Source organism: Bombina bombina, chromosome 2 (genome assembly GCF_027579735.1).
Source record: "Bombina bombina isolate aBomBom1 chromosome 2, aBomBom1.pri, whole genome shotgun sequence".
In the NCBI taxonomy this organism is placed as follows: Eukaryota; Metazoa; Chordata; class Amphibia; order Anura; family Bombinatoridae; genus Bombina; species Bombina bombina.
In genome coordinates this window covers 602,976,080-602,997,230 of record NC_069500.1, presented here as the reverse complement: position 1 = coordinate 602,997,230, position 21,151 = coordinate 602,976,080, and the positions used below count along the sequence as shown (strand labels likewise).

Genomic DNA, 21,151 nt, shown 5'->3' with positions numbered 1-21,151 from the left:
TGCCTGGTCTATCCCATTCCTTAGTAACAATGTCTGAAATCCTTTTAGGGACTGGAAAAAAATTAGTGTAAGTAGGGACCTCTAGATATTTATCCATTTACACAATTTCTCTGGTGGTCACAATCATCCATCAGTCACTAAAACCTCCCGGAGTAACAGGCGGAGGTGTTCAAGCTTAAATTTAAAGGCCGTCACGTCCGAGTCTGTGTGAGGGAACACATTTCCTGAAAGTTCTCCCTCAGACAGCAATTCCCCCTACCCCCAACTCAGAACACTGTGAGGGTACATCAGAGATGGCCAATAAAGCATCAGAGGGCTCAGCATTTACTCTAATACCAGACCTACTGCGCTTACCCTGTAAACCTGGCAGTTTAGATAATACCTCTGTAAGGGTAGTGGATATAACTGCAGCCATATCTTGCAGGGTAAAAGAATTAGACGCACTAGAAGTACGTGGCGTCGCTTGAGTGGGCGTTAAAGGTTGTGACACTTGGGGAGAATTGGATGGCATAACCTGATTCTCTTCAGACTGAGAATCATACCTAGACATACTTTTATCACCTAAAATATGTTCTTTGCAATGTAAGGCCCTTTCAGTACATGAGGGACACATTTTAAGTGGGGTTTCCACAATGGCTTCTAAACACATAGAGCATTGACTTTCCTCAATGTCAGACATGTTGAACAGGCTAGTAATAACCACAAAAAATCTTGAAAAGACTTTATTTAGTGAAAAAAACAACAATCTGAAAAAACGGTACTACGCCTTTAAGAGTAAAAAAGCATACAATTTTTCCAAAACTGCCTTAAAATGTAATAAATATCACAATTTTAGCATATATGTGTTTTATCTTGCCAGCTAAGATTGCACCACAAGTAAGGTAGACTTAACCCTTTATGGAAAAAAACGTTACTCAAAAAAGTTTATGAAAAATAATATAGCAACCCCCGCCTACCTGCCCTCAGGGGTCTGTAATTCACACTATCTCCTTCGTTTAGTCTAAATCCTCAATTTAGGCCCACCGGAGCTGGAGCTTGCTGCCTTCATAAGCATTTCAACTGCGCATCTGAGGCGCAAAAATAGGCCCCGACCATCAACATCGATGTCTCTCTGCCTAGTAAAAACCGCTGTAAAGCGGTCTAGAACACTAGCCATGTGGGTCTTTCATATTACCCATCTAATATATGTAAGCCACGTGAAACCCTCCAGTGCCATCAGCCATAAAAACGTTTGCATATAAAAACGTTAAGTTGCCCCTAATAAAAACCGTTTTGCCAACAAAACATTATTTTACCAGTGTCAAGCCCATAATATACAGGTTCCAGTAATACCCCTTCTATGTACAAGTGGGATTACTGCTTACCCCTTCCCTTATGGGAACTATGTCAGCCAGTTCTGAAATACCACAGTCTCTCCAGAAAAAAATGACTGAACATACCTCAATGCTGTAGCATGAAAAAACGTTCCCCACACTGAAGCTTCTCAAGTACTCCTCAGCCATTCTGTGGGAACTCCTCTGGATCTTAGTGACAACTGCTAAGATCATCAGCCTCCAGGCAGGAATCTTCATCCATCTGCTGCCTGAGGAAAAATAGCACTCACCGGTACCATTTAAAATAAAAAAAGTCTTGCTTGAAGAAAATAAAAACTATTATATTAAGACCTCTTTCACTTTACCTCTTCCTATTACTAAGTATAGGCAAAGAGAATGACTGGAGGGTGGAGTCAAGGGAGGAGCTAAATAGACAGCTCTGCTGTGGTGCTCTTTGCCACTTCCTGTTAGCAGGAGGATAATATCCCACAAGTAAGGATGAATCCGTGGACTCGTCGTATCTAGTAGAAGAAACATATAATAATCTCAAAGATAAACACACCTGATAATAAACGTAAACTATAAAGATTATTTTATGCCTTTCTAAAGTATTCTTTATAATTTATTTTAAACAAAACATTTCTGTACACAGTTCTCCTCAAAAGGACAAAAGAATGAATGATCATAGATTATCAAATATGTCAGAGTGGTTGCATAATTTAGTAAAGGATGTCATTAACACCTTTAAATGTAGAAAAAGGTGATTCTGGATGCGGGTCTATGGGTGACTACCAATGTCACTGAACCTAAAATGGTGAGTCCTGGGATGGTACAGAACAGGCTAATTCTAGTTTATTTGAAGCTCTGTATTGAATAGTTATTTCATTCCATAATATACATATTTTATAGCAAAGGAAAGAGTCTAGTCTACTCTTGACGAATGCTTCAGTGGACGTGAACACTTCTAAGCTCTGGTTTTGGAGATAATGCAACGTGTTTTTGCTTTACAAAGCTGCTTTAAAAGTTATTGTGTTAAATGTTCCTACATACACACACACATACATACATGCATACCTACATACACACACATCCATACACACACACACACACAGGGCCGCCACTAGAAATTTTGGGGCCCCTGACTTAACCATTGATCAGCCCCCCCCCCCCCCTTTGACATGTGCAATTTTTAACCAAGTGACTAAAACGTATATGCACTTTATTCTTAAGTGTCTATTTAAACTTGGAAATGTTGTAAAGTTAGTAACATACAAACACACAGACACACTCATACACTGAAACACACACACACACACTCACACATAAGGATTTACATATGGACAGTCTAGCAGACACGCAAAGAAACACACAAACACACTCAGACACAGACACTCAGCACTTGATTACATTGACCTGACAAGTAATGAGGTAGACTACAGTGTTGTAAAAAAAAGGAGATTTAGAAAACAAAATATGGAGTTCTGATTTTTTTTTTGTAAAGGAAGATGCCAACTAAATGATAACAGCATGCAGTGACTGAAAGGAAGGGCACTGAACTTCCTAAACAATAATGTAAAGGTTAAAAGGTAGATTGATGACTTCCGTAAAGGTCTCAGTCTCAAAGTCTGTAGAAAGATGTGAATAATCAGTAGTAAGGTCAAAATGTCCTAAAAAGGAACAGACAATGGACACAAACATACACACAAACTCAAACTTGCACATACACCCAAGGAAACACCGACAGAGACAGCCTCAGAAAACACACAAAGACATACACAGAGACACCACAGAAAACACGCAAAGACATACACACACCCTCACAGAGAGACCCACAGAAAAAAAATACATACTCATAGAGAAACAAACCAAAGCACAAAGACATAAACACAGACACCCACAGAAACACTCACAGGAGGAAACATGTATGCACCTTGCATCCCCTAAATCAACAGTGTGATGCATGATAAAAAAAATTGCAGAAATTAAGAGATAACTTTTTAAAGAATTATATTTGTAAATATGTAAACAAAAATAATTTTGTCAATTCAAAATTGTACATTAATGATCTGGGTAGATGGCTAGATGAAGAAAAGTACTTTTAAAAGGTTGACATATGTTTGTTTGTTTTTTTCCCATTTTCCCCAACCAAGAGCACCACTTCAAATATAGTGTACAGATGTTCCCATCTGTCAGCTGTACTTATGGATTTTGAAAATGCTGTACTCTATATGGTCTTGGTGGAACCATAAGCTGTTGTACTCATACCATTAGATCTGGTTAAATGCAGGATTTAGGCTCGTTGGTATGTATTTCAAAATTAAGTCAGCTGTAGTGTAAACTGAACAGTTTTAAGTTAACCTGTCTCATTTCAAACACTGAGCAATCTTAGTGTCAGAGTATAACATTTTATGCAGATGTTAAAATCTTACATAAAATGCCTCCTTGCATCTGGAAAGTCCTTGCCTAAAGGGGCAGTAAACTGGAATGTAATTAAAATATATATATATATATATATATATATATATATATATATATATATATATATATATAAATGCATATCTTCCAAAAGGGCACATACCATTTGTGTATTGAGGAGGAAACATTTCTGCATGGTTTTAAATATAGAATTTCTACAGCATTGTCAAATAATCATAAATACACTGCTGCTAAAAAAATTGTTTTTATGGACTCCTGGCCCCCCCATACAACTACTACCACACTGAAGTTACAATCCGAAATTGCACAAAGAAATAAAAAACATTTGCTAAGCAAGTTCAACCTCCTCTGCAAATGAAAGTGATCTGCCATCTGAATCAGGCACACACTGTACAAACAAAGTGCCAAGTCTGTCTCACACTGTGCATAGTGGTTTAGTCCTCTCAAATGCTTATACTTTACTCCTTGTAATAACATTTCCGATGCTCAATTAGCACTCTGCTGTAGTACCCCCTGGTGGCTGCCAATTTTTTTTTTTTTTTTAGTTCTTGCCTCATGGGGCCCCCCTGGCCCATTGGGCCCCTGACAGGAGTCACCCCTGTCACCCCCTGATGGCGGCCCTGCACACACACACACACACATACATACATATACACACACACACACATACATATATATATATATATATATATATATTTATGCAAATTGCTCTTGGGTCTCCCTAAGAGTAATGGGGGAAACCAGACGTGGACTCCTTGCACACATGCCCTTAGAGAGATGCAACTGCACCTCACTGACGAGGCCCACAGAAGGCCAAAATGATCGTCTGGGGTTGCTGTTTCTCTTATTCAGAGAGGAATTGCCTGGTATTTTGGTGCTGGACTGTCATTGGGCAGGGTCAGACTGATATGCTAAAGGAAATTTTTTCTCTGTGAAAAGGCATAGTGTGCAAAAAAGAATATGCACCCTGAGTGGCAATAAAAATGAAGAGGCATGGAAGTTATTCTAGCTTTAATATATATATATATATATATATATATATATATATATATATGTGTGCGTGTGTGTATGTGTACCATCTTATATTGTGACCTTTCCAGGGACCATGGGCCAGACCCAGTGTAGACCTTAAAGTGTTGATTTGCAACTGCTGAGGGATTAAATCTAACTATAGTTTATTTCTCCATTTCAACCTTTAATATATTATTTTATTGGTTCCATAACTGATTTTGTGATATTAAGGAAAACGATAAACCTTAGCACATTACCTTAATAGCAGTGTGTCTATCATGCATACAAAATATGCATTTAAAGCACTTTATTTGGATTTAGAAACTATCAGAAAGTATCTGGTCAGTGGGTAGCAGCTCACTGACTGACAAGCACAACTCCTAAAGTTCTATTGGTTGATATGCATAGCCACAAGCATAAAAACCTAAGTGTTCTTTTTTTTCCAGCTCAACAGATGAACACCCCTAAAAAAATTTTTTTTAGAGCACTAAAATATAAAGGACCATCTTTTTGACAAAACAAAGAAAAATATATTACTTTAAAGGGACACCGAACCCAATGTTTTTCTTTCGTGATTCAGATAGAGCATGCAATTTTAAACAACTTTCTAATTTACTCCTATTATCAATTTTTCTTCGTTCTCTTGCTATCTTTATTTAAAAAAGAAGGCATCTAAGCCAAGGAGCCAGCCATGTTTGGTTCAGGACACTGGACAGCACTTGTTTATTGGTGAGTGAATTTATCCACCAATCAGCAAGAACAACCCAGGTTGTTGACCAAAATGGGCCGGTATCTAAACGTACGTTCTTGCTTTTTAAATAAAAATACCAAGAGAATAAAGAAGATTTGATAATAGGAGTAAATTAGAAAGTTGCTTAAAATTGCATGTTCTATCTGAATCACAAAAGAAAAAAATTGTGTTCAGTGTCCCTTTAATACAGGGGTATCAAATTCAAAGTATCTGGGGGCCAATGACCAAGTGTCCTTCTCCCATGGGGGCCACTTGAACTGAGTAAGTGCTCCAGAACTGGATATACTAGGAAATGGAAGTGACATTTATCCAAGTAGTAGTGAATATATACTATAGTGTATATTTATCTTGTGAGTAACAAGTGAAGTGATTATCTTGGAACTGTATACCGACGTAACAAGTGGCATTTACCCAACGCATTGTGTGGTAGGAGTCTACACTGGATGCTTTGTCTTTATATTTGTCTTGTGAGTGCCTATATAGAATATCAACTAGTTACACCTCTAAGAACCCTAAAAAAAAATGACAGCTGAAAGTAATGGTTTGCCTATTAAACAAGGGAGGGCCAGATAAAACTATCTTGAGGGCCGCATTTGGCCCTGGGGCCTGTACTTTGAGACCACTGCTTTAATATATGATTTGTCTATAATAAACAGATGTTTTTCTTAGAAGCCACATATTTTATTTTCTTACCTTCCACATAGGTTGGAAAAGACGCCAGGCTCTTCCTTGACTGTAACAAAGGCAAACAATTTTTAGTTTTAACAAAACACGGTAAATTTCACAAACAAATTATACCATACATGCAAAAACCAAAACCACACAGACAGCCAATATAATTCAACAGCAGTTTGTTAAGAAAAATTAGATTGTTTTAAAACGATTAGCAGTTATTCAGGGAATTGTGTGCAGACTGGTTTATTAGGGTGTTTAAATAATTAGAGATTTGCAAGCTCCTATTGATGCCTTGATAATGCTCGCAAGCGCTGCATGCTGCCTTATGATCTTACTACCTAGGCGACAGGGCTTCCAGGTCTGTGAGCTTCCAGGGACTGAAATTAAAATTATGGTAAAATATTCACATACAAATATCATGGCTTATTGGATTTAAAAGGAAAAGATGCGATTTGGAATAAAAGAACAGATAATTTGTTGAACTATGTGGTTATTAAACTTGCTGTACTCCCACCATCTGCTTTGAAAGCCTAGACAATATATCTTAATGATATTCAGAATAGTCTCATGTTGGCAAATATCATAAGGCTCATTCAGACTGTTAGAAACTTTTAAAAGCTATATGTGTATGGCTTACATTGTTATACCTATGATGTATTTTGCCTCGTCTAAATTCATTTTTGAATGTTCATTAGGCATATTTCAGGTGACTAGAATATAGAGCAACAGAAAGACAAAATAGGTTGAAGACAATTAGGAATGGGGTTGGTATATTAATCAGAAATCTAAGAATCAATAAGAACGTTGAAAAGCAAGACACAATAATCAGGCGGCAGGTAGTTATGTCAGAGGAATTAGGTACACGGGGGAAAAGTCAGAGCTAAAACTTTCAAAGCCATTTCCTGCGAGTTCTGGGATTTATCAAGATGTGAGATATACAATTAATATAACCAAAAAATGATTGCGATAATGGACTAAGCATTCAGTTTGAGAATCTTTACAAATGTTTCTAGACTGGATTTTGAGAGGAAATAAAAAATATTACGTTTTTTGTTTAACATTTGGATGATTAAACATTTGTATAGTAGACTGCTGTTTACAATAAAAGTTGTGATTATTATACACATATCTATTACAGTGTCCAATATAAAAGAGTTTCTATATAAATGTATACTTTGATATTAAAGGGTTAAAAGGACATTAAGCAACTCTTGCTTGTGTGTAAAAAAAAAATAAAAAAAATATATTTTTTCCCCATAGAAAGGCCAAACGCTAATTTCTGCAACCTGCAAATATTGAACATCAAATAGTTGCTTTAGGCAATTTGAAACATTTTGAAAACAATGGGCAAGATTACATATACGGCACAGGCTTCAGCATAACTCCCGAAACCTGCGTCACACGTAATTTCCCCTCACACATTCGGGAATCACATAAATCCCGCCGGCAGTTCATAAAGTGGCGTATGTAGGTAAAAGATAGTCCCCAGCACTCAATTATAACTTAAAGTGAAGGTAAACTTAAACGCTTTGTAATAAATAAATCGATATATCAATCCAAATTATTAGGAGTTTCATTCATCAATACTTTTATATTTTAATATTACCTTAGATACATTATGTTTTTATCCTCGAATAGCCTATCCGAAAATCAACCCGTAATTATTATTTATTTCTAAACAACGATCACGTTGTTTAAGCAGCCAATTGATTCTTTGGCCGTTAGGCGGCCGTCAATTGACGTAAGCATGGATCGTTCAATATGCGCATGCGTAGCATTTTGTAGTTCTTTGCGGCCAAGCGAGCGGGTTCACGTTTCGCGCATGCGCATTAACAAATTTCTTTGTCAGGCACAGTAGAAAGATAATCGCAACTCTAACGGCAAAGAAAGGGATACATTGATACGCATGCGCGGTGAGTAGATCCTCGATGTGCACAAGCTTACTGGACACGTATAGAGCGGGTGGGACCGCTCTATACGTCACTGCATCTGAAAGCCGGAACTTCTGAATGGGAGGAGAATAGGAAGCCAACAGTAAATAAAATGTAGTTTTAAAAGTATATAAATAACAAATTTTTTTAATAAAAAAAATATAGCGACTGGATTTGAAAGTATAAAAGGATTAGAAATCCGAATTATGAATGAAAAATTTTTTATCTTCACTTTAAGGCAATTTATTCACATAAAAATCAGCAACGTTTCGGGGTCACAGCCCCTTATTAATGCTTGTTATAATTGAGTGCTGGGGACTATCTTTTACCTACATTGCTTGCTGTCGGATTAGGCAGTATCCTCAGGTCTTGTGTGCACTCCATATCCTCTGTGCTTTTCTCTTTATTCTATTTTTTTAAAGTGATGTAAGTCGAATAAACTAGCAATGTCCAGAAATGTGCGTGAATACTAATCTCTGGAGTCGCCAGTGACTTACAGCACGTTAGAAACTGCCAACACCTAAGAAAATAAAAAAATGTTAAATCTCCCGTTAAAGTCTAACCCGCCTCCCAAAAATAAAGGTGACATGTAAAAACCCCTATATCTGCCATCACCCCATATCGGAACTAATAATAAAAGTATTAAGCCCTAAACTGACAACCCCCCACAACGCAATATGCCTAATTAAACTATTAACCCCTAAGCCGCCCTTCACCCACATCGTGATCTACCTAATATATGTATTAACCCCTAAGCCGCCATTCACCCACATTGAGATCTCCCTAATAAATGTATTAACCCCTAACCCGCCATTCACCCACATCGCAAACGACCTAATAAATGTTAAATGTATTAAACCCTAACCCGCCATTAACCTACATCGCAATTAACCTAAACTATTAACCCATAATCCGCCATTAACCCACATCACAATTAACCCAATTAAACTATTAACACCTAATCCGCCATTAACCCACATCACAATAAACCTAATAAATCTATTAACCCCTAACCGGCCATTCACCAGCATCACAATTAACCTAATTAAACTATTAACCCCTAATCCACCATTAACCCACGTCGCAATTAACCTAATACATCTATTAACCCCTAAACCGTCATTAACCCACATCGCAATAAACTAATTAATCTATTAACCCCTAAACCGCCAACCCCCCCACAGCGCAATTAACCTATTTAAATGACTAAGCCCCCTAACCTAACACCCCCTAAAATAGGGTTGCACCGATACCAATGCACGATACTTAAACCGATACCTCCACTTCCTACCCATATGCTATCTTGTGGCGTTTTCTCAAACTGCATGTTCCCATTTCATTTTAAGCTGGAGTGGAGACTAAACTAAAAATTGTTTACTACTGTTCTGCCAATACAAATTGCTGTTATTTGTATTATTGTAGGAGAGATCACTGTACCTCGTTCAGACAAACACCTGAAGCACTGGGCAGTTAATAAACTGAGATTTCCAGCTCTGGCTAAAATGGCCCAAAAATATCTTTCTGCCCCATGCAGTAGTATGGAAAGTAGAAGACTGTTCAACTTAGAGTCAAACCTCCTTACTGATAGCAAAAACAGACTTATAGCTGAACATGCTTTTGCTCTGTTCCTTAAAAAGAACTTGCCACTAACAAAAAATATTCTAATTGCTAGATTGCCTTTTTTACTGCTAGTTCTCATCTTGCACAATTATGTTCAAAACATACTGTACTCTGAGGAACATCCATAGCAACGGCTGGACTGGGAATAAAAAGCAGCCCTTTCCGTTGAGTCGGTAGACTGCACATGTCCCATTTTTCTCAAAGGGGTTTACTGGGAAACGCCTTCCCCAAATTTTTTTCAGAATTAAATATTACTTTGTATTAAATACAAATGTCAGATTGATGTTGTAACAGCCCTACAACCCAATTGCATGACCCCTTTAAATTGTAGCTTTCCAGCCCCAGCTGCTGCAGTCCACCAGAAAATCTCCTGGTATCCTGGTAGGCCAATCCAGCCCTGTCCTTAGTTTATATAATTGCAGGAAGAGTACTAGATTTAGATTAAATTCGATTGGTAAGCTTTACCAATGCTCTGTTCACATTTCCAACTCCATAGACTTTAATGGAGTAGGATATGTAATGAGAGCATTGGTAAAGCTTACCAGTCAAATGTAATCTAGTCAAAATTGTTGTTCCCCATGATAAATCAGTGCACTATTCTATTTTTTAATGTATTGCACTTTTGGTTGATTGTGATTTTATATTTCTTATTTATTGTTGTTGTTATTATTAATATATTTTATTGTAATATTTTTTATTTCTAAACATGTTCTGTGAACTTTGTGACAAATAAAACTGTTTTATTATTTTATAATGTCTTTTGAGTTACAGTCCTTCATAATTATAAAGAAGGAATCTTAAATAATTAGTCTGTATTGTGCTTGGTAAACTGTTACATGACATTAAAAAAAAGTATTGGTAATTGGTATCGGCGAGTATTTGAAAACAAGTATCGGTACTTGTACTCGGTCTTAAAAAAAAATGTTATCGGTGCAACCCTACCCTAAATTAAGTGCTAAAAATAAATACACAGAGCGCCTCCTAAAAGGCTAAGACACTAGTAGTGACAAGATTATTTAAATAAAAAAATCACACAATTCTAAAGTGAAGTATGAAATTAAAGATACAATAAGATGCACAAGTAAGGGGGTCATCTATATGATACAATGTAACTGTGGTCTACAATATGTAGGCCAGACCTCCAGACTTTTGAAAGACAGAATCAAAAAACACCTGTTAAAAATCAAGCATAAAAATGTAGACACACCACTATATCGGCATTTCACGCAGCAACATCAGGGAAGACAAAAAGATCTCAGCTACATAGGTATCCAATTGGTTACAGCCAATTGGAGAGGGGGGAACTATGAAAAGAAACTATTAACTGCTGAATCAAAATGGATTTTCAATTTAGATTGCCTTTACCCTAAGGGTCTTAATAACAAAGAAGATCTATCTCATCTTCTTAATTTAAGATTATAGCCGCTGTTATTATTCTATCCTATAGGTGTAGCTTAAATAGGTGCATGTATTTTCATACTAGCATAGATTAGGCACACCCCCACATAGAGTATATGTAGGCATTTGAAAGAGATAGGTCTTATTGTGATTTCAAGTACTTCTGTTAATATAACCATGCACCCCCCCTCTTCACCTGCCACTTTGCATTACTATTACTGAAAGAGATAGGTCTTATTGTAATTGTGATTTCAAGTACTTCTGTTAATATAACCATGCACCCCCCCTCTTCACCTGCCACTTTGCATTACTATTACTGAAAGAGATAGGTCTTATTGTAATTGTGATTTCAAGTACTTCTGTTAATATAACCATGCACCCCCCCTCTTCACCTGCCACTTTGCATTACTATTACTGATGGAGAGTTTCAAATATTGAAATATTTTAATATTCTAATTTTTATAAATTTTAATTATGTTTACAATCGATGTTCATTATCCTAATGTTTTTATCATGTTTATCATTCGAACAATTTAATTATATTTTAATTATGTTTACAATCGATGTTCATTATCCCAATGTTTTTATCATGTTTATGATTCCAATGTTTTTTAGCCCTGGGTCGTCTCCATATAGGAGGCTATATGACAATGTTTATCTTAATAGGTTTCTTGATATTTCTATATATCAAAAACATATATACATATATATTTACATTTGTTGCGCTAGTTCTCATGCCGTGTCTGAGGCATTGGAGCCTATGGAAACGCAATCTCGTGAGGTTGCGTTCGCATTAACAATATTTTGCACTGGTCCTTTTTCTGTAAACAAGCATGCAACCTTTTCTAAAAAGCATAGGACTCACACTTTTATGTCACATTTAAACAAGTTAATCTTAATTATTTAAAAAAATGATAAAATAAATCTGTGGTGGAAGAAAGATATAGGACAAAATTAAGTTACCTCCTTATTTGAAGAAGATTCTGCTGATTCACAGGCATTTTGATGATGTTGCAGATTGGCTGACTCTGCTCCATGGGATGCGGACGAATCAGGCGATGAAGACTTAAATAAAAATAAATAAAAATGTTTAATACTAACCAAGAACACAAATGATAGAAGGAGCCTTTTTATTGGCAAGAAAACACACACATCTATCTACCTACATACAGTGTATGTATACCGTATATATATATATATATATATATATACACACACACATATATATACATATATATATATATATATATATATAATATATATATATATATATAATATATATATAAAATATATATATATATATATATATATATAATATATATATATATATATATATATATATATATATATATATAATATATATATATATATATAATATATATATATATATATAATATATATATATATATATAATATATATAATATATATATATATATATATATATATATATATATATATATATATATATATATATATATATATACACAGGTGGCCCTCGTTTTACAACGGTTCGATTTACACCGTTTCCGAATAACAACCTTTTTTTCCAGTCATGTGACTGCTATTGAAAAGCATTGAGAAGCAGTGCATTTATTAAAATAGCAGATAGGTGGAGCTGTCCGCTTGTGTTGCAGCAAAGACAAGCAAGCTAAAATTAATCATTTGAACCAGACCTGAGCTATCGAGCCGATTTCAAAGGAACAAGATCTTCCTGTCTATAACTCAGTCCAGATTGGAATGCATAGAAAGAACTGTTTGCAGAAAAATGCAAGTGAAGTCTGTGTTGTGTGATTATTTTATTAGGTTTATAATGCTGTCTAGCATTTAAAGTCTTCATTTCAAAGCTTTAAAAATAATGTATTAAGTGTTACTTATGACAATTTTGAGAGGGGCCTGGAACCTAGCTCGCTCACTTCCCATTGACTTACATTATAAACTGGGTTTCAATTTACAACGGTTTCGATTTACAACCATTCCTTCTGGAACCTAACCCCGGCGTAAACTGAGGGCTACCTGTATATATATATATACACACACACACATAGTGGACTAGTAACTTTTTTCCCTCTGGGCAAGTAGCTTTTAAACAAACAGTCAAGTCCATCACACCTGAAACGCTGTGCACGTTGCAGGGGAGACTGCAATCCCCTCAAAACACATCAAATCCACACAGGGCAGCAGAAAGTAGGTTTTTAGCCGTGACTAGTAAAAACATAAATTATGCTTACCAGATTACTTACTGTTGTGAAATACTGAGCCTGGTCATCGGGAGGAGGCAAAGACACCCCAGCCAAAGGCTTAAATACCTCTCCCACTTCCCCCATCCCCCAGTCATACTGCAGAGGGAACAAGAAACAGTAGGAGAAATATCAGGGTATAAATGGTGCCAGAAGAAAAGTTTAGAGGACCGCCCATCGGAGAACACAGGCAGGGGCCGTGGACTCTCCTTATACAGAAGGAAATGAAATTATCTGGTAAGTATAATTTATGTTTTCCTTCTTAATATTAGGGTGTCCACGGCATCATTCCTTACTGTTGGGAAAACTATACCCAAGCTCTAGAGGATACTGAATGATAACGGGAGGGACAAAAAGAAAGGCGGACCATAATCTGAGGGCACCACAGCCTGTAAAACCTTTTTCCCGAAAGCTGCTTCAGCCGAAGCAAAAACATCTAACTTGTAAAATTTAGAAAAAGTATGTAAGGAGGACCAGGTAGCAGCCTTACAAATCTGATCCATAAAGGCCTCGTTCTTAAAGGCCCAAGAGGAATCTAGATTTTGATGAACAAAAGGACTTTGTTCCAGCAGATCCCTGCAACAAGGTAACTTCCACGGAGGAGATGATGACATCCCCACCAGATCTGCAAACCAAATCCTTTGCGGCAACGATGGAGCAATCAGTATCAATGATGCCTGCTCCTGCTTGATGAGTGCCACTACACGAGGTAGGAGTGGTAACGGCGGGAAAAGGGAAATTAGACTGAACCTCCAAGGCACTGCTAATGCATCTATCAGCTCCGCCTGAGGATCCCTGGACCTCATCTCATATCTGGGTAGCTTGGTATTGAGGCGGGACGTCATGAGATCTATCTCCGGCGTCCCCCACCTGTTGCATATCTCCGCAAACACTTCGGGATGGAGAGAGATTCCCCCGGATAAAAGGATTGTCTGCTGAGAAAATCCGCTTCCCAGTTGTCCACACCCAGAAGGTGGATCACTGACAGTGAACAGCTGTGGGCTCCACCCACTCCAGAATCCAAGATACTTCCCTCATTGATAGGGAGCTTCTCGTTCCCCCCTGATGGTTGATGTAAGCCACCGAGGTTATATTGTCTGATTGGAATCTGATGAACTGGGAAGAACCCAGAAGGGGCCAAGTCTTCACAGCATTGAAGATTGCCCGAAGTTCCAGAATGTTGATCAGGAGGGAGCATTCCTCCTGAGTCCACAGGCCCTGTGCCTTCTCGGCACCCCAAACAGCTCCCCATCCTGATAGACTTGCATCCATAGTCACAATCTCTCAGGATGGTCTAAAGAAGGATGTCCCTCGTGACAGATGATCCGGACAGAGCCACCAAGAGAGCGATTCTCTCGACCGGTTGTCCCGAGAAAACTGTTGAGACAGATCCGAATGATCGATGTTCCACTGTCTCAGCATGCACAGTTGCAACGGTCTGAGACGGAACCTGGCAAAAGGGAATGATGTCCATGCTGGACACCATGAGACCAATCACCTCCATACACCGCTTTAAAGGGACACTGAACCCAATTTTTTTCTTTCGTGATTCAGAGAGAACGTGAAATTTTAAGCAACTTTCTAATTTACTCTTATTATCAAAATGTCTTCATTCTCTTGGTATCTTTATTTGAAATGCAAGAATGTAAGTTTAGATGCCGGCCCATTTTTGGTGAACAACCTGGGTTGTTCTTGCGGATTGGTGGATAAATTCATGCACCAATAAAAAAAGGCTGTCCAGAGTTCTGAACCAAACAAAAAGCCTAGATAACTTCTTTTTCAAATAAAGACAGCAAGTGAACAAAGAAAATTTGATAATAGGAGTAAATTAGAAAGTTGCTTAAAATTGCATGCTATATCTGAATCACGAAAGAAAACAATTGGGTTCAGTGTCCCTTTAAGGAGGTCCGGAGGGCAAGACATGAGAGAACTCTTTTCTAGGTTTATCTTCCATCCATGAGATTGAAGAAGAGAGGAGAAATTCTGAATGGTCCTCCGCCAGATGAAAAGATGGTGCTTGTACCAGAATATTATCCAAATAGGGAGCTACTGCTATACATCCTTCAGATCTATAGTGGTCATGAACTGTCCTTCCTGAACTAGGGGAAGGATGGAACTTATCGTCTCAATCTAGAACAAGGAGATATTTAGAAATTTGTTTAAGCACTTTAGGTTCAGAATCGGGTGGAAAGCTCCCTCCTTCTTTGGGACCACGAAAAAGTTTGAATAGTATCCCAAACATCTTTCTGCGATAGGCACCCGGGACAATGATTCCTAAGGAGGACAGATCCCGCACGCACCCCAGAAAGGCTTCCCTCTTTTCTGGTCTGGAAGACAGGATTGAGAGGAGAAATCTGCCCTTGGGTGCATGAGACTTGAAACCTATCTTGTACCCCTGAGCTATGACCTCCAGGACCCCCGGATCCTGCACGTCCCTGAACCAAGCATCTGAAAAGAGCAACAGTCTGCCCCTACATGATCCAGAGCTGGATCGGGGGCCGCCCCTTCATGTCGATTTAGTCTCGGCGGGCTTCTTGCTCTGCTTGAACTTATTCCAGGACTGAGCCGGCTTCCAAGTACTCTTGGTTTGCTTGGGCTTAGCGGAGGACTGCTGTTAGGATTTATCAGAATGCAAAATTAGAAACTTGTCCCTTAGACTTCTTATTTTTATCTTGCGGTAGGAGGGCACCCTTGCCACCTGTAACTGTGGAGATAATGGAGTCCAGGCCTGGACCAAATAAAATCTTTCCCTTAAAGGGGAGAGAAAGAAGTCTGGACCTAGAAATCATATCCGCAGACCAGTACTTCAGCCAGAGTGCCCAACGGGCCTGAACCGAAAAGCCAGAAGCCTTAGCATTTAGGCAAATAATCTGCATGTTCGTGTCACAGATACAAGAATTAGCAATTCTCAAGGCCTTAATTCTTTACTGGATAACGTCAAGTGGACCCTCCATCTCGATTAAATCTGATAAGGAGTCGCACCAGAAGGTAGCTACTCCAGCAACCGCAGCAACAGCCGCTACCGGTTGAATCAAATATCCCTCATGTTGAAAAATATTTCTTAGGAGAGTTTCCATCTTTTTATCCATCGGCTCTCTGAACAACGAGCTATCCTCAAGTGGGATAGTAGTGCGTTTGGCAAGCGTAGAGATAGCGCCATCCACCTTAGGGACAGAACCCCACAATTCCAATTGAAAGTCCGGGACCGGGAATATTTTTTTAAAGAAAGACGAAGGGGAAAAGGAAGATCCAATTCTGTCCCATTTGTTCTTAATATTCGCCATCTTTACAGGCACAAGAAAAGTTAAAGGCACTACTCTGTCCTTGTAAACTCTGTCTAATTTAGAAATCAAAGGTTCTTTAGGCAGCTTGGCCTCTGGAACCTCTAATGTAGACAAGACTTCCTTTAGAAGAAAACATAAGTGTTCAATCTTAAATCTAAAGGCTGGTTCCTCTGCAGCAGGAGGTTTAGAGGCAGCAGACTCCGTCCAAGAAAGTTTATCCTCTGAAGCCTCAGAGTGCAACTCATCCTCGGATAACTGAGACATAGCAGTGAAATCCAATAAATTAAATGATGACCCCGGGCAGGAGAGCTATATTTAACCTATCGCTTGCGCTTAGCAGGGCGAGCTAAAGCACTGAGGGCCGCAGACACTGCTGTTTGTAACTGCGCTGTAAAATCTGGCGGTAAAAGCCCCCCTCTAGATGGAGGATTAAGTGTGCTATGGGAAGCTGCATGTGTAGAGGCAGATGAATGTAGGGTAAGCACCTCACAGGATGGCAAGTCCACAGAGGTGGACGGCTCAGTGATACTAAAAGGGTTAATCTTCTTTGACCGAATAACGTTGTCAAGGCATGTGGAACATAACAGAGGGTGGGAATACCAAAGCCTCCTCACAATATAAACAGGTATTACTATTTGGAACAAAGGGAGTACCCTCTAATATATCAGAATCCTCCTTAGCTTAAGCTAATAACAGCAGGACACAGAAAATAAACAATCTTTATTTTTCAAAAACTGCCCCTTTATACTCCCAATCGCTGGGGCACTCACCACCTCCTAGACCCAGACAATACAGAGAAATAGCTTTCCTGTCCGACAGCCAGCTCGGTCAGGAAAAAGGAAATGAAAGCAAGACCACTCCAGGTCACATAGTGCGCAAGGCAGGACCGCCCCTGCTATGAGAAAAAGTGCGCCAAGCTACAAGTTGCGCAGCACTCAAAGTGAAAGTAAAAACCTGTGCATTCCAGCCACATAACAAACAGCCCATGAACCCAAAATCTCACACATAAAGCAGCATAAAATCAAAGCATCACATTTGATTAATCCCCACTGTTCAATAATCCCTGTCAGGATATATTAACCCATGATTCTATTAAGATAAAAGGAGTCACACTGTGACCCTGTCTTCTAGCGTTTTTTCAACATATGTAAAAATTGAAACGATCTTACCAGAATCCATGGTGTGGAACAGAAACACAGACTCTCAAGTGTGACAGTCTTGTAGCATCGCTCCTGACATGGACTTGAGTGAGAAAACAAGCAGGCAGTCAAATTTGTTAACACTGATTGCTTAGGAGATGTTAGCAGGCAGTCTAGATGGGTTCGCAGAAAGACTCTCCCTTCATCTCCAGACTCTAACTTTCGTCAATGCTCTCACTGAGAGGCTGACAAGGCTACTTAAAACTCAATTCCCATATCGAAGGGCAGATACCCTTGCTAAGGAACTAGTCCGAAATCTTCTGACACTTCTCTGCCATCCTTCTGTGACAAAAGGCAAAGAATGACTGGGGGATGGGGTAAGTGGGAGAGGTATTTAAGCCTTTGGCTGGGGTGTCTTTGCCTCCTCCTGGTGGCCAGGTTCAGTATTTCCCAACAGTAAGGAATGATGCTGTGGCCTCTCCTTATATTAAGAAGGAAACCATAGTGATATTTTTCCACCCCTATAAATATATATTAAAAAAATGTTCTGTTTTATATTTCTTTAAGTGACATTATTTACAGTACATTGCCATTTGTCCCCAGCAATTACCATGCCTTTGAAAAAAAAACATAATTTATGCTTACCTGATAAATTTATTTCTCTTGTAGTGTGTTCAGTCCACGGGTCATCCATTACTTATGGGATATATTCTCCTTCACAACAGGAAGTTGCAAGAGGATCACCCAAGCAGAGCTGCTATATAGCTCCTCCCCTCACATGTCATATCCAGTCATTCAACCGAAACAAGACGAGAAAGGAGAAACTATAGGGTGCAGTGGTGACTGGAGTTATAATTTAAAATTTAGAACCTGCCTCAAAAAAGACAGGGCGGGCCGTGGACTGAACACACTACAAGAGAAATAAATTTATCAGGTAAGCATAAATTATGTTTTCTCTTGTTAAGTGTGTTCAGTCCACGGGTCATCCATTACTTATGGGATACCAATACCAAAGCTAAAGTACACGGATGATGGGAGGGACAAGGCAGGAACATTAAACAGAAGGAACCACTGCCTGTAGAACCTTTCCCCCAAAACCAGCCTCTGAAGAAGCAAAAGTGTCAAATTTGTAAAATTTGTAAAAAGTATGAAGTGAAGACCAAGTTGCAGCCTTGCAAATCTGTTCAACAGAGGCCTCATTCTTAAAGGCCCAGGTGGAAGCCACAGCTCTAGTGGAATGAGCTGTAATTCTTTCAGGAGGCTGCTGTCCAGCAGTCTCATAGGCTAAGCGTATAATGCTACGAAGCCAAAAAGAGAGAGACGTAGCCAAAGCCTTTTGACCTCTCCTCTGTCCAGAGTAAACGACAAACAGAGAAGAAGTTTGTTGAAAATCTTTAGTTGCCTGTAAGTAGCACTTCAGAGCACGGACCACGTCTAGATTATGCAAAAGACGTTCCTTCTTTGAAGAAGGATTAGGACATAAGGATGGAACAACAATCTCTTGATCGATATTCTTGTTAGAAACAACCTTATTTAAAAACCCAGGTTTAGTACGCAGAACTACCTTGTCTGAATGAAAGATCAGATAAGGAGAATCACAATGTAAGGCAGATAACTCAGAGACTCTTCGAGCCGAGGAAATAGCCATCAAAAACAGAACTTTCCAAGATAAAAGCTTAATATCAATGGAATGAAGGGGTTCAAACGGAACACCCTGAAGAACTTTAAGAACCAAGTTTAAGCTCCACGGAGGAGCAACAGCTTTAAATACAGGCTTAATCCTAGCCAAAGCCTGACAAAAAGCCTGGACGTCTGGATTCTCTGCCAGACGCTTGTGTAAAAGAATAGACAGAGCAGAAATCTGTCCCTTTAGTGAACTAGCGGATAAGCCCTTTTCTAAACCCTCTTGTAGAAAAGACAATATCCTAGGAATCCTAACCTTACTCCATGAGTAACTCTTGGATTCACACCAATATAAATATTTACGCCATATCTTGTGGTAAATTTTTCTGGTAACAGGTTTCTGAACCTGTATTAATGTATCAATAACCGAATCCGAAAACCCACGCTTTCATAGAATCAAGCGTTCAATTTCCAAGCAGTCAGCCTCAGAGAAATTAGGTTTGGATGGTTGAAAGGACCCTGAATTAGAAGGTCCTGCCTCAGGGGTAGAGACCATGGTGGACAGGACGACATGTCCACTATGTCTGCATACCAGGTCCTGCGTGGCCACGCAGGCGCTATCAGAATCACCGATGCTCTCTCCTGTTTGATCCTGGCAATCAGTCGAGGTAGCAACGGAAAAGGTGGAAACACATAAGCTATGTTGAAAACCCAAGGGACTGCTAGTGCATCTACCAGCACCGCTCCCGGGTCCCTGGACCTGGATCCGTAACAAGGAAGCTTGGCGTTCTGGCGAGATGCCATGAGATCCAGATCCGGTTTGCCCCAACGATGAATCAGTTGGGCAAATACCTCCGGGTGAAGTTCCCACTCCCCCGGATGAAAAGTCTGGCTACTTAAAAAATCCGCCTCCCAGTTCTCCACGCCTGGGATGTAGATCGCTGACAGGTGGCAAGAGTGAGACTCTGCCCAGCGAATTATCTTCGAGACTTCCAACATCGCTAGGGAACTCCTGGTTCCCCCTTGATGATTGATGTAAGCCACAGTCGTGATGTTGTCCGACTGAAATCTGATGAACCGCAGTGTTGCCAACTGAGGCCAAGCTAGAAGAGCATTGAATATTGCTCTTAATTCTAGAATGTTTATTGGGAGGAGTTTCTCCTCCTGAGTCCACGATCCCTGAGCCTTCAGGGAGTTCCAGACTGCTCCCCAGCCTAGTAGGCTGGCATCTGTTGTTACAATCGTCCAATCTGGTCTGCGAAAAGTCATTCCTTTGGACAGATGAACCCGTGATAACCACCAGAGAAGAGAATCTCTGGTCTCCTGGTCCAGATTTAGCAAAGGGGACAGATCTGAGTAATCCCCGTTCCATTGACTTAGCATGCATAGTTGCAGCGGTCTGAGATGTAGGCGCGCAAATGGCACTATGTCCATTGCCGCGACCATTAAGCCGATTACTTCCATGCACTGAGCTACTGATGGGCTTGGAATGGAATGAAGGACACGGCAGGCATTGAGAAGCTTTGATAACCTGGACTCCGTCAGGTAAATCTTCATCTCTACAGAATCTATAAGAGTCCCTAGAAAAGGAACCCTTGTGAGTGGTAACAGAGAACTCTTTTCCACGTTCACTTTCCACCCATGCGACCTCAGAAATGCTAGAACTATCTCTGTATGAGACTTTGCATTTTGAAAACTTGACGCTTGTATCAGAATGTCGTCTAGGTACGGA

At 39.3% G+C, this 21,151-nt stretch overlaps 1 protein-coding gene across 3 annotated transcripts in view; it reads right to left on the bottom strand.

Annotated features, from left to right (window-relative positions):
- Window positions 1-21,151, bottom strand: part of APBA1 (amyloid beta precursor protein binding family A member 1) — a 458,099-nt gene that overhangs the window by 81,013 nt on the left and 355,935 nt on the right. For all 3 annotated transcript variants that reach the window (XR_008400662.1, XM_053702520.1, XM_053702519.1), the window contains exons 4-5: window positions 12,099-12,200; window positions 6,205-6,244 (exon numbers count right to left, since the gene is read on the bottom strand). Coding sequence is in view for 2 of the 3 variants with exons in the window: in XM_053702520.1 (XP_053558495.1) it covers window positions 6,205-6,244; window positions 12,099-12,200 (142 nt within the window). In the remaining variant the exon portion in view is untranslated. The remainder of the gene's footprint in view (window positions 1-6,204; window positions 6,245-12,098; window positions 12,201-21,151) is intronic.